Source organism: Bactrocera dorsalis, chromosome 4 (genome assembly GCF_023373825.1).
Source record: "Bactrocera dorsalis isolate Fly_Bdor chromosome 4, ASM2337382v1, whole genome shotgun sequence".
In the NCBI taxonomy this organism is placed as follows: Eukaryota; Metazoa; Arthropoda; class Insecta; order Diptera; family Tephritidae; genus Bactrocera; species Bactrocera dorsalis.
In genome coordinates this window covers 31,361,568-31,375,052 of record NC_064306.1, presented here as the reverse complement: position 1 = coordinate 31,375,052, position 13,485 = coordinate 31,361,568, and the positions used below count along the sequence as shown (strand labels likewise).

General features: G+C 35.4%; 2 protein-coding genes across 8 annotated transcripts in view; one reads left to right on the top strand and one right to left on the bottom strand.

Moving 5' to 3' along the window:
* The window catches only part of LOC105224091 (balbiani ring protein 3), a 387,939-nt gene that overhangs the window by 224,337 nt on the left and 150,117 nt on the right, over positions 1 to 13,485 (bottom strand). The gene's annotated exons all lie outside the window — the stretch shown is intronic.
* LOC125778525 (odorant receptor 7a-like) overlaps positions 1 to 13,485 on the top strand; it is a 63,056-nt gene that overhangs the window by 12,143 nt on the left and 37,428 nt on the right. Inside the window, exons 1-4 of one of the 7 annotated variants that reach the window (XM_049456814.1) lie at positions 1,479 to 2,058; positions 3,906 to 4,685; positions 4,742 to 5,119; positions 5,183 to 5,574. The exons of 1 other annotated variant lie outside the window; for it this stretch is intronic. In XM_049456814.1, the coding sequence (XP_049312771.1) occupies positions 3,946 to 4,685; positions 4,742 to 5,119; positions 5,183 to 5,219 (1,155 nt within the window). In that variant the 5' untranslated portion in view covers positions 1,479 to 2,058; positions 3,906 to 3,945 and the 3' untranslated portion in view covers positions 5,220 to 5,574. 5 more of the 7 variants (XM_049456810.1, XM_049456813.1, XM_049456812.1 and 2 more) reach the window with 5 other exon arrangements.

The following is a 13,485-nucleotide window of genomic DNA, read 5'->3' as shown; positions in this document are numbered from 1 at the left end:
TTATATACTATAATAGAAAGACTCTTTAAACATTTTAAAATTCTTAATTTATTCATCAAAATCTATGTCCTCTTCTTGAAAGTAATCCACCTCAGACCCGATATACTTTTGCCAACGTTTTTCCAATCCTTGAAACAATTGTTGCAGTTGTAAATTTTCGGAATTGCGTTCAGGACGTATTCTACTCTAGAATTTTGAAAAATTCGTTTTTGTCATATATTTAAAGTTTAGACCCTTAAGAACACATCCTCCAAAGGATTTTTAAAAATTAAAATTATTTTAAGAGCTACAGTTACTTTAGTGACGCAGTACCTAGCCCGGTTCGGCCGTATCGAATTTTTTAAACGCGTTTTTCTCGAAACTACTTTTTTCCACACGGTACCGGCATTATCTCAAGTTCTATACAACCGATTTACTTGAAATTTTGTGTGAACCTTCTTTATATAATCCTTTATCGTTCCTATCAGCATCGTGTCATAATTTTTGTTTTTAATATTTAAAAAAAATTCAGGAATTTTAAAAAAGCGTAAAAAATGATTTTTATTTTCAGGCAGTCGCCATTTTCAAAAAACTTTTTTTCGTGTTCCCTGAGGTAGGGACTATAACAGCATCCTTACTGATTAAGAATTTCTTTTGATTTTTTTTCAGACCTTCAGGAGAGTCAGGATTAATGTCACCAGGATGCGCCATTTTTTTTACACCTGTCTCTCCCCCCTCTAATTATTTAAATTTTTAATATTTTTTTGTAAAATTTATTTTCTGTATTCTTAAGATATCAATAAAAACACCATAAAAAATGAATACTACAAATATTTTTTGCTTTTTTTTTAAATAAAATTCAAAAAACTGCCCAAAATTTGATTTCTAGACTAGAATACCTCCTTCAATGCGCGTACCGACTCACTTTCAATGTCTTCAATTGACTCAAAACGGTTTCCCCAGAGCGGTCGTTGGTGTTTGGTGAATTGCCAGAAGTCAGATGGAGCTAAATCAGTCGAATTTTGCGAAAAATTTAAGAAGAATCAATGCAAAAACCAAGAGTAGACCTCGCATAACATCCATCACTCTAGTGGACATGGCCGGTCGAAAGGAATTCGGATTGGACCACACTTCAAAAATTTAAGAAAAATTTCAACATAACATAAAAAGTACATAAAGTACTTGCACTTGGACAAAAAAAGTCTTTTCTAATATTCTCAGCACCGGAAATTTGATTCCACACACAAAATTTAAGGGAACTTCTTTATTGAATAATTTCACTCATCGTAAAAATTGCCGAATGCACTTTTTGAACTTCAGAAAGTCAAGCTTATGCTAAATACCAATGAATAGTTTCATGTGACATTTGGCGCAGATGTCACTGACAGTTCCACCAACGTAGAAAAATAATACTTTGGCGAATGGATTTTAACGCAAAATATAAATTATAAAGTCTAACTATTTACACATTATTATATATTGTTCTTAAGGAGGAAAGCTTCTCCACTTTCTTGCTGGGATGCTTATTTACTTTTATGCGTATTTTACCAATTATTATATCTGCAGTTTATTAAATTTAATTTATCCATAACCTTTATTATCTATTTAATAGAGTACACAGTTTTATTGCAGGTTTACTCAGCTCAAGGAAGTGACCACATTCTCAGTTCAGGTCAATGTGTACTTTTATATTGTGATGTGTTATATCTCAAAGCTGGTTTATCCGAGGGGTTTGAGAAATTCAATTAATTTTTATTCAATTTGAACATTAAACATTATATCAAACGTACTTCAAAATAATATGATATTTCCAATAATAAATAAATAATTTTCATTAAAGCATACGCCACTTGCACACTTTAGCACCTCCCTCGGTCAGTGCGACAAATGTTTATTAGAATTTCGCAATTATATCCCGGTGTTAGATACATAAATAAAATTTAATTATAGTCCTGTTATGGTGATATTGCTTAGCGCACTTTTAGTCTATTAAATCCGACCAATCATTTATAAGGCACATGAAATGAAAACGAAATGCCAGAAGGTTGTTAAAGTCAAGCTGTTTAGACGTTTCCTCAAGTAATTTAGAAGTGAATTTATTATTAGTGAGATTTTGTATGTAAGCCAAAGGCTAATGATTTGTGAAAATTCAAAATAAGTTTGAAAATATTCCAAATTCTCGTCGTGAAGGAACCAGCACTACTTAATGTGCTGAAGACAATATTAATCCGATTACATCCATTAAGTGGTTGTGTTCACTTGCAAGCCAGAAAAATCGCGTTTTTGTGATTTTTTGAAAAGCAATTTTATTTGATATAACGAATTTATTAAACTTTCATAATCGGCGGTTTATTTTCAAATATTGTAAATTCCCTTGATCACGTTGCGGATCTAAAGGAGGTCCTCCGAAAGAAGGTCTCTAGCCGCGAGGAAGATTTTTGAGTTAATAATCTCAAATCGAAAAAAAAACAATATTGCTATTAAAGAAGAATACAGGTTGTGATCATGGGGCTAGTCCATCGCGGCTCATTATTCTTACGTGCGAAAATGTATAGTCGATCGGTTTAGGAAAAAATGCGTTTAAGGTTTTTAAGTTTTATTGATACGAGGCCTTCCCTTTATATTTCGGGATTAGAGAACAAAAAACAAAATATTAGTAATCAACAATCGCTTTATTGCCTTTCAAAATATTCTCAATGAGATCTTTATATTCCACACTGCAACCGTTTGAACCAATCGTAAAAAAACTTTTGCCACTCTGATTGGATTACTTCCAAAATATGCCTTTTGAAAGTGTCAACCGCCTCTTCAGGTGTCGTAAAACTTTCACATCTTAGCTTATTTTACTCGGACGGGAAAGAAGTCCTTCCGTGCTAAGTTAAGACTATACGGCGGATAACTCATCAGATTCATGTTTTGAGTGCTTACGAGTAAAAATGCAGTTGGTTCTGTCGATATAAAAGGGGTCGCTATGTAGCGGTGCTGAGTGATTTGTCTTCGGCGGTTGAGAAAATTATATAATAAGATGTTCTTCTTCACAATCTGGTTTAGGTAGAGGTAGAGGTCGATGGTAGGTAGCCAAGCCATGGTTTTCCCGAGAACAGATTCACAATATAATCCTTTGCCTTTGCTGAGCTTTGTTAACTCTACTTTTGACTAACCTAATTATTTTTGGTTTGTGTTTGCTTTTCTTGAAATTTCAAGCGGTTATGCCGAGTTGTGGTTAGATCAATCATGTTCAGTTCAAGCAACAGACTGAAGTTTTGAAGTAAGTTTGGACATATCATTTGACTTCCTCTTAATTACAAGAGAAGAATTCACAAAATGGTGATTAAATTTGACTTTGAATCTTATCGGTCGGTATGTTTGCAAAACCCAGAGGGAAACGTCGGAGATCGTATAAAATTTGTATCTAAATGATAAGCTTGAAGAGCAGAGTGGGTCCGTCTAGCTGCACGTCTGTGTATACCCGAACTAGTCTATCAGTTTTAAAGATATCGATCTGAAATTTTGCACGTTACTTCATCTCCACAAGCAGCTGCTCACTGTCGCACCATTATAGCATATAGCTGCCAAACAAGCTGAACGATCGGAATTAATTTCTTGCATGAACCTTTTGCATTTCGGATGGGTATAATAGCTTCGGTGCAATCGAAGTTAATGTTTTTTCTTGGAAATCTCCAAGCATCGAGTGTTTTTCTGTTACCGTTTAGTTTAAAATCCTCACTTATTCGAAGGTCTGTAAAATTAAAGCCCAAACTTTGAGAAGGAAACACAGAACTACTCAACAATTATTTTACCTATGCTTGGCTAAGTCTTAACTAATTAGTAAATACCTATAAAGAACGGATTATTAAAATCTCTTCAGAACAATGAATTAGCGAATTTTATTTCTTTATTAAATAACACTTTTTTCATAATTATAGTTCTCTACGACAGTTTCAGCATTAATCAGAGTAATTGAAAATGAAGAAACTCCGCAAGCCAGAAATCAAAACGAACGATTCTTTTACGTGGTTACTTCGAAATTGGGAACTAACTGGCATAAAGCTTTTGCATCCGTATAAATTCTTAAATCTGTTACACATAGTTTTCAGCTGGATTCTGATCGTACTAAGTCCGATATCGATGGGTACTGTTATATTTAATACCATGGGCGATACCTCGATGACTGTAACACTTACCAGTTTCCAAGCATCGCTTAATGCTTTATTGTTACCGTTCAGGACGCTAGTAATTACTATAAACTTTAAGCGTTTGCGTAGTGTCGAACAGATTTTCGAGAATTTGGATCAATTCTATGTAAGAGAAGAGGAACGCTTGGAAATTAAAAATTGCGAAAAGACTTGCAGACGCCTTTTTTTTACAATCTTTATTTTATATAACATTTACGGTGTAAGCACTTGGTTAGTTACGCTCTTTGCGCACAATCGCGATATGTTTTGGCTTCTTTTTATCGATTGGATACCGTATCAGCCCCTACGACACTGTTTACACTTTCTTTCCGAAGTGGTTATGATACATTTCTTACTGCAAGCCAGTGTGTCGAGTGATACCTTTCCGGCGATTTATATACGTGCCTTACGCACCCATATTAAGCTGTTGACGGGCCGCGTCAGTCGTTTAGGCACGAACTCTGTCTTTAACGACGAGCAGAATTTTCGGGAATTAGTAGCTTGTATATCATCGCATCAGCAGATACTGCAGTGAGTGATTCGAGGCGTCGTTTGAACCATATGTATAACCGTCTTTTATTTGCAAGGGTGGCGGATATCGTTGGTTCGATTTTCTCATTGACCATTTTTTTGCAACTCGCATTCGGCGCGGCTATTTTATGCGTTTGCATGCTTAACATATTCATATTCGCCGATACGATGCACAAGGTTACCACGATTGTATACTATCTGGTTGTTTTGATGCAAACTGTACCCAGCTGCTATCAGGCATCAATGCTCGAGGCGGACTGCGCTAAGTTGCCACACGCGATCTTTCATTGCAATTGGCTGGATATGGATAAACGCTTTCGCAAGCTCATCATCTATTTCCTGCATCACACACAGACGGAAATAACATTCACTGGAGTTAAACTATTTAGAATCAATTTGAGCACCAATTTATCGGTTCGTAATATAATATCTGAGTACACGTGGTGTAGCGTTTTTTCGAACATGCAGTTTCATTACATTACATTCTTTCTTTACAGATTGCCAAATTCTCGTTTACACTGTACACATTCATGAATAAAATGGGATTTGGGAAGAACGTAAAGGAATGCTTGGAATAATCGTTAACGGATAGTTGAATTCACAATGATTTTTTCACTTATTGAATATATTCTTAATATTTAAATGCAACACTTAAGTAGTTCCCATATAGCATTTGCATATATAATCTTAAATATAACAATAATTCTTAGAATTACTTTCCACAGAACACAAAAGCTTTTATAACAGTTCCGATGGTTTTTATGAAAAAATTTTTATATTACTGTTTCTTAGAGGTATCGGATGGCAAGAATCTTTTAAGTAGAGAGGAATCTCGAAATAACAAATCCATAGTGAAACCTGTTATGTGTTATACCATAAATATAATTTCTCCGAATAATAAAGAGAGATGCCTTAGCAATACAAAGAAAACAGCGAAAGTTTCAGTTGAAATGGAACAGCCAGTCCTTCAAATTTCAGAGTTTCTATATATAGAAAATCTGGAAAGAATTACATAAAAATAAATGATCAGGATGTTGAGACGAATTGAAATCCGACAGTTCGGACTACGATCGGACGCAGCCACGCCATGAAGGTTTTATGTATTATATGTCAAAAAAGTCTTGCGGTATTTTCGCTAGTTGGCGATGAAAGCGCGTAGTTCTAGTCATCGGGTCATGCTATACCTTTTTGGAAAGCTCATTTCACGCGCTAACACGTGTTTGATTGATTGTCGTTTCTTTTAAGTCGTTCGTGAGTTATAGCGTCGCAAAGATGGAGCAAAATAAAGAGAAAATACGGCATATTTTACAGTACTACTACGATAAAGGCAAAAATGCATCTCAAGCCGCCAATAAAATTTGTGCAGTTTATGGACCCGATACAGTTTCCATTTCCACCGCACAACGATGGTTTCAACGTTTTCGTTCTGGTGTAGAGGTGGTCGAAGATGCGCCACGCTCCGGAAGGCCTGTCGTCGAAAATTGCGATAAAATCGCTGAATTAGTAGTCATCAAACCGTTATAAACCATTTGAAGAAGCTTGGAGTCACTAAGAAGCTCGATGTATGGGTGCCACCCGAATAGATTCAATAAAAATACCGCAAAACTTTTTTGACAAACCAATATATTACTACATATATGCACATATTTATTTCAGAATATCAGATATGGTATCCGATCGATAAAAAGATGCCAAAACATATCGCGATTGTGCGCAAAGAGCGCAACTAACCAAGTGCTTACACCGTAAATGTTATATAAAATAGAGCAAGTAAAAAAAAAAGGCTTCTGCAAGTCTTTTCGCAATTTTTAATTTCCAAGCGTTCCTCTTCTCTTACATAGAATTGATCCAAATTTTCGAAAATCTGTTCGACACTACGCAAACGCTTAAAGTTTATGGTAATTACTAGCGTCCTGAACGGTAACAATAAAGCATTAAGCGATGCTTGCAAACTGGTAAGTGTTACAGTCATCGAGGTATCGCCCATGGTATTAAATATAACAGTACCCATCGATATCGGACTTAGTACGATCAGAATCCAGCTGAAAACTATGTGTAACAGATTTAAGAATTTATACGGATGCAAAAGCTTTATGCCAGTTAGTTCCCAACTCCGAAGTAACCACGTAAAAGAATCGTTCGTTTTGATTTCTGGCTTGCGGAGTTTCTTCATTTTCAATTACTCTGATTAAAGCTGAAACTGTCGTAGAGAACTATAATTATGAGAAAAGTGTTATTTAATAAAGAAATAATTCATTGTTCTGAGAAGATTTTAATAATCCGTTCTACTAATTAGTTAAGACTTAGCCAAGCATGGGTAAAATAATTGTTGAGTAGTTCTGTTTTTCCTTCTCAAAGTTTGGGCTTTGATTTATAGACAAACGGGAAATCTACCTTCGAATAAGTGAGGATTTTAAACTAAACCGTAGCAGAAAAACATTCGATGCTTGGAGATTTCCAAGAAAAAACATTAACTTCGATTTCACCGAAGCTATTATACCCTTCAGAAATGCAAAAGGTTCATACAAGAAATTAATTCCGATCGTTCAGCTTGTATGGCAGCTATATGATATAGTGGTCCGACAGTGAGCAGCTGCTTGTGGAGATGAAGTAACGTGCAAAATTTCAGATCGATATCTTTAAAACTGAGAGACTAGTTCGGATATACACAGACGTGCAGCTAGATGGACCCACTCTGCTCTTCAAGCTTATCATTTAGATACAAATTTTATACGATCTCCGATGTTCCCTTCAGAGTTTTGCAACCATCCCGACCAATAGGATTCATAGTCGAATTTTCATAGTCCAGTTTGTGAAGTCTTCTCTTGTAATTAAGAGGAATTCAATGATATGTCCAAACTTATTTCAAAACTTTGGTCTGTTGCTTGAACTGAACATTGATTGATCTAACCACAACACGGCATGACCGCTTGAAATTTCAAGAAAATCAAACCAAACCAAAGTTAGTCAAAAGTGGAGTTAACAAAGCTCAGCAAAGGCAAAGGATTATATTGTGAATCTGTTCTCAGGAAAACCATTTGGCTTGGCTACCTACCATCGACCTCTACCTCTACCTAACCAGATTGTGAAGAAGAACGTCTTATGATACAATTTCCCAACCGCCGAAGACAAATCACTCATCACCGCTACATTGCGACCCCTTTTATATCGACAGAACCAAATGCATTTTTAAGCACTCAAAACATGAATCTGATGAGTTATCCGCCGTATAGGTTTAACTTAGCACGGAAGGACTTCTTTCCCGTACGAGTAAAATAAGCTAAGACGTGAACGTTTTGCGACACCTGAAGAGGCGGTTGACACTTTCAAAAGGCTTAGTTCGAAAATAATCCAATCCAGAGTGGCAAAAGTTCTTCGACGATTGGTTCAAACGGTTGCAATGCGGAGTATAAAGATCTCATTGAGAATATTTTGAAAGGCAATAAAGCGATTTTCGATTATTAATATTTGTTTTTTGTTCTCTAATCCCGAAATAGAAAGGGAAGGCCTCGTATCAATAAAACTTAAAAACCTTAAACGCATTTTTTCCTAAACCGATCGACTAAACATTTTCGCACGTAAGAATAATGAGCCGCGAACTGACTAGCCCCATGATCACAACCAGGAGTTTTCTTTAATAGCAATATTTTTTTTTTTTGGATTTCAGATTATTAACAGAAAAATCTTCCTCGCTGCTAGAGACCTTCTTTCGGAGGTCCTCCTTTAGATCAACCACGGGATCAAGGGAATTAGCAATATTTCAAAATAAATCACCGAGTATTGAAGTTTATTAAATTCGTTAAAAGCACATTTTTATACTTATATGGATATCAAATTAAATTCCTCTTCAAAAAATGAACAAAAAATGCGATTCTTCTGGCTTGCAAGTGGACACAACCACTTAATGGATGTAATCGGATTAATATTGTCTTCAGCACATTAAGTAGTGCTGGTTCCTTCACGACGAGAATTTGGAATATTTTCAAACTTATTTTGTACTTTCACAAATCATTAGTCTGTGGTTTATATACAAAATCTCACTAATAATAAATTTCACTACTAAATTACTTGAGGAAACGTCTAAACAGCTTGACTCTAACAACCTTCTGAAATTTCGTTTGATTTCATGTGCCTTATAAATGATTGGTCGGATTTAAAAGACCAAAAGAGTCCGCAGTAATATTACTATGACACGACTATAATTAAATTTTATTTGTATGTAACACCGGGATATAATTGCAAAATTTTAATAAATATTTATCCAAGAAGAGGGGTGGTTAAGTATGCAAGTGGCATATGTTTTAATGAAAATTATTTATTTATTATTAGAAATGTCATATCATTTCAAATAATATGGTGATAATGTTTAATGTTGAGTTTCTATAAAAGTTAATTGAAAACCTCAAACCCCTGGGATAAACCAACTATGAGAAATATAATAAAACACAATATTCTTTGTGGGTTGTTGCTTAGAGAAAACAATTATAAAATTACTGCCCTGAACTGAGAACGTGGTCACATCCTTGAACTGTATAAACCTGTAATAAAAAGCGTGTACTCTAAAAGTTAATAAAGATTCTGAAGAAATTAATTTTTGATATTGTGATAACACGTGGACATTTAATTTAATAAACCGCTGGTATAAGTAATTGCGAAAAGGGGAGAAGCTTTCCTCCTTAAGAACAATCCTTACTACTTTGTAAATAGTTAGATTTTTAATTTAAATTTCTCGTCAAAATCCATTCGTTGAAATTTATTTTTCTACGTTGGTGGAACTGTCCGTGACATCTGTGCCAAATGTTACATCAAAATATTCATTAGTGTTTATTATTAGTATACGCTTGTCTTTCTGAAGTTCATAAAGTGCATTCCATGATTTATGCGATGAGTGGAATTATTCAACAAAGAATTTTCATTAAATTTTGTCTGCGGAATTAGATTTGTGGTGCCGAAACGTTCAGAAAAGCCCTTCGGTGATAATTGTTTGCCGCAAGCTAGTGTTTTTGATTAGTACAAATTATTCTAAGAGGGTCAATAATGCGCTAACGACAAACCACGTTCAGAATGGGCTTCAATAACAACTAATGATAAACACATCAATAAAATTAGGGAATTGGTTATAGGGAATCGGCGTTTAACAGTCAGAGATCTCACTGGCATCGTTGGAATATTAGAAGGATCAGTAAAACCCATTTTTGTCATTTGGGCCTAAGAAAAGTGAAATCACGATTGGTTTTAAAATCACTCTTTTTTTTGCAAAACCTCGTTAGGTTAACCTCTGTGAAACAATGCTTTCCGATAACAAGGATATCATGAAACATTGGATCTATTCTTATGACCCGGAAACAGACAACCAATCGACCGAATATCGGGGCAAAGGTGAGCCAAAGCCGAAAAAATCAGGTCCAAAATCATGGTTATGTAGACATTATTCTTCGATTGTCGAAGTGTGGTCCACTCCGAATTCCTTCTGAACGGCCAAACTGCGCGAAGGTTTTCGTAAAAAAAGGCGGAATTATAGGCCGACATCTATTCGTTTTTGACTCACGTTAATGCCTCTTCGCATACTGTATTATTTCTTCGTGAGTTTTAGGCCAAAATTTCAACCAATAGCGTGCCGCAATCACCGTGTTCGCCCAATTTAGTGCCGTGTGACTCCTCGTTATTTAGCAAAATCAAACGACCGCTCTGGGGAAACACGCCCTTAAGGCTATTTCGGAAATTTACTATAACAATTCGAGGTTTGGAAAACACGTTGTCCCAAGTGTATTGGCTGAGATGGATACCTTTGAAGGAGACGACAAAGATTTTGAAGAATAAATTAAGTACATATTTTAAAATTATGAACAAAATCTTTCTATTATAGAATAGGTACATATACTCGTATTTGTACGGAATGTATTGGGACTGATTTTCTTCCGCCGAGACTGTACTTCGGAGCGTACGCACACCGATTGGATTCGGTAGAGGGCGTTCCTAACTAACGAGCGAGTGGCTGGTCAGTTGTCTCCGAGCACCTGGAGAGTCACGACAAACATTTTCGAGCGACGTGTTTCTGTGAGTGGTGCAAGCCGAAATGCAGGATTCGTTAGAACAGAGGTACGCGATTAAATTCTGTTTGAAACTCGGTAAATCTGCGACAGAGACGTTTGATATGTTCAAGCAGGCTTACCTAAATATTTCTTTAGCGTTGTTTTAGAAGTGGTGTGTTTCTCTGATGAAGACCGTGCTGGGAGACCTGTGACTTCGACAAACACCGGCAATGTGACTCATGTGCGCAAAGTTTTGAACTCAGACCGTGCGGCGAGTGGAAGTGCGCCAAGAAAATTTGAACATGTGTGGGAGTGACCTCCACGTTTTTAGCAATGTAATCACAGGTGACGAGTCATGGCCTTTTTGTTTCCTTGCTTGAAAAGGACGATGAAAAGCAAGCATTTTGGGATGACAAAGGGGATTCAAGCAGCATACACCTCGCCACTCAAGGCTATTCCGGACCGTGCCTTCCGTGACGCCTTCAATGTTTGGATACCGCGCTGGCAGCACTGCATCGACGCAGAAGGAGCCTATTTTGAAAGTTTTTAAAGATCTGTAACGATTGGTTCTACGATTTTTTTTAATTCGACTCAGTCTTATTACTTTCTGGACAAACCTTACATTGGGGAGCAACTTGGATTAACTATACCACAAAATTTCTCAAAATGCCCTAGAAGATTACAGAACTGATAAACAAGCACAAGAATGATATATTTTGTCTGAAGAACATAGTGAAGGCCATAGAAGCATTGAAAAAGGAAATACAGTGGACCAATAAAGTTTACGTACACCTAGTTCTATTAGATTTTTTTAGTAAAAAAATGGAAAAGCATATGTTTCTGAACATTTTATCAAAATAATTTAAATTTTAAGTGTGGTTAAATCGGATGTTAATAGCGGTCACTTATATTTATAACAAGATAACAACCCAAAACATCCGCTTGTACGTGCAGGATTGTTATGGAATTAAAAATAACACCCATAGGTCCCGCAATTACCATACATTAATCCTATTCAAAATATCTGGAACTTTTCTAGAAAATCGTATTCAAAAACATCGAATTTCATCAAAATAAGGCCAAAACGCTGGATCATGGACTTAGTGGGTCAAAATATCCGGAAATAATAATAGAAATCGAGTGGGAAGCATACATCGATGTTTAGGGACAATAATATCGACAAAATGTAGGCCAAAAACCGCTAAAACTATTGTAATTTCTTTTGATTTATATAAATAATCTTTGGTGTACGTAAACTTGTTTTATATGAATTAGGCACATTTTAAGCTTTAGCATTAATTTTTTTTATTTGTGTATAAAAAATTTTTTTGATATGCTATATTTAATGTTAAATATACATGTCTTGAGATGGATAAAAAAAATCACAAAATGTATTCATTTTAAAACAAATAAACGCGCCGTAATTTAATAAAACTAGTTGTATGTAAACTTTATTGGTCCACTGTAAGTAGTTGACATTTTTCTGATTTTTCGGAAAAATAAACTAATTCCTTTTTATTCCGATTATTTTATAATAAAACATACATACATACTATGTAATATTACATAAAATTTAATACAATTTAAGAATATGAAGCTTCAAAGAATTAAATTCAAATGGACAAAACTCCATTATTTTCAGCTCAGACAATACTTTTGACCAAAATTATTATATCTTGGATTCTTTAATCCAGTTGATGCTTTATTTTCTCTCCGACAATTTCGGTGATGAAGGTATACAAAGTGAATGACAATTTGGCGATCTTGAAAGAAAAAGTAACTGAAATAATTTCTCTCTTATAAATTTGTGAGAAGGTTTGTCCACTCTCATACCACGACTTACCAACAAATTAGTGCCCAAATTAATTTAAAAAAACTTAACAGATATAAAAGAGATTTCCTGCTGAGCGCGATGCATAAAATAGATCAACAGATGACGAGAACGTTTACCCATATTCCATCAATTGCAAGGGAAGATCGCATCGGGCAACTTTGCGCAGTCCATCTCGAGCAGCAATGCCTGATAGCAAGTGAGTGAGGTTTGCAACAGCACACAAAGGTAATAGACAATCGTAATTACCCGATGGCTCGCGTCGGCAAATAAAAAAAGGTTGAGCATGCAAACACAAAGTATGGAGGCGGCTATTGTGAACTGTATAAAGAGTGTGATGGAGATCACAGAGCCGACAGCCTTAGAGATTCTGTTGGTGAATGGAAAAATTACAAGTTTACACATGATCAATAGTTAGCACTTAGAGGCAACTCTTACTGCAATAATTCCTGATGCGAGCGTACGCAACCAATTAATTCTTGATAATTATCCTCGTGTTTTCTTGGTATTGCTAAGACATCTCTCTATTTATTATTCGGAGAAATTATATTTATGGTATAACATATAATAGGTTTCACTATGGATTTGTTATTTCAAGATTTCTCTCTACTTAAAAGATTCTTCCCATCCGATACCCCTAAGAATCAGTAATTTAAAAATTCTTTCATAAAAACCATGGGAACTACATAGTTATAATATTACTAGAGGACCCGCCTACGTTTTCCTGTGGCTGATACATAGATAGTACTACTAATACCATCTATATGATTTCTATTAGTTAGATTATAAGTATTAGTTAAGGAATAATCGCATTTTTGATGAAGCAACAAAAATGAATCAAAAAGCATTTCGTGCGTTAAGAAAGAATTGGTTTTTGGGGTAAAAATACTATTGAATTTGGGCTGTGCATCAGTGAAATCAATCGAGTCCAATCGAT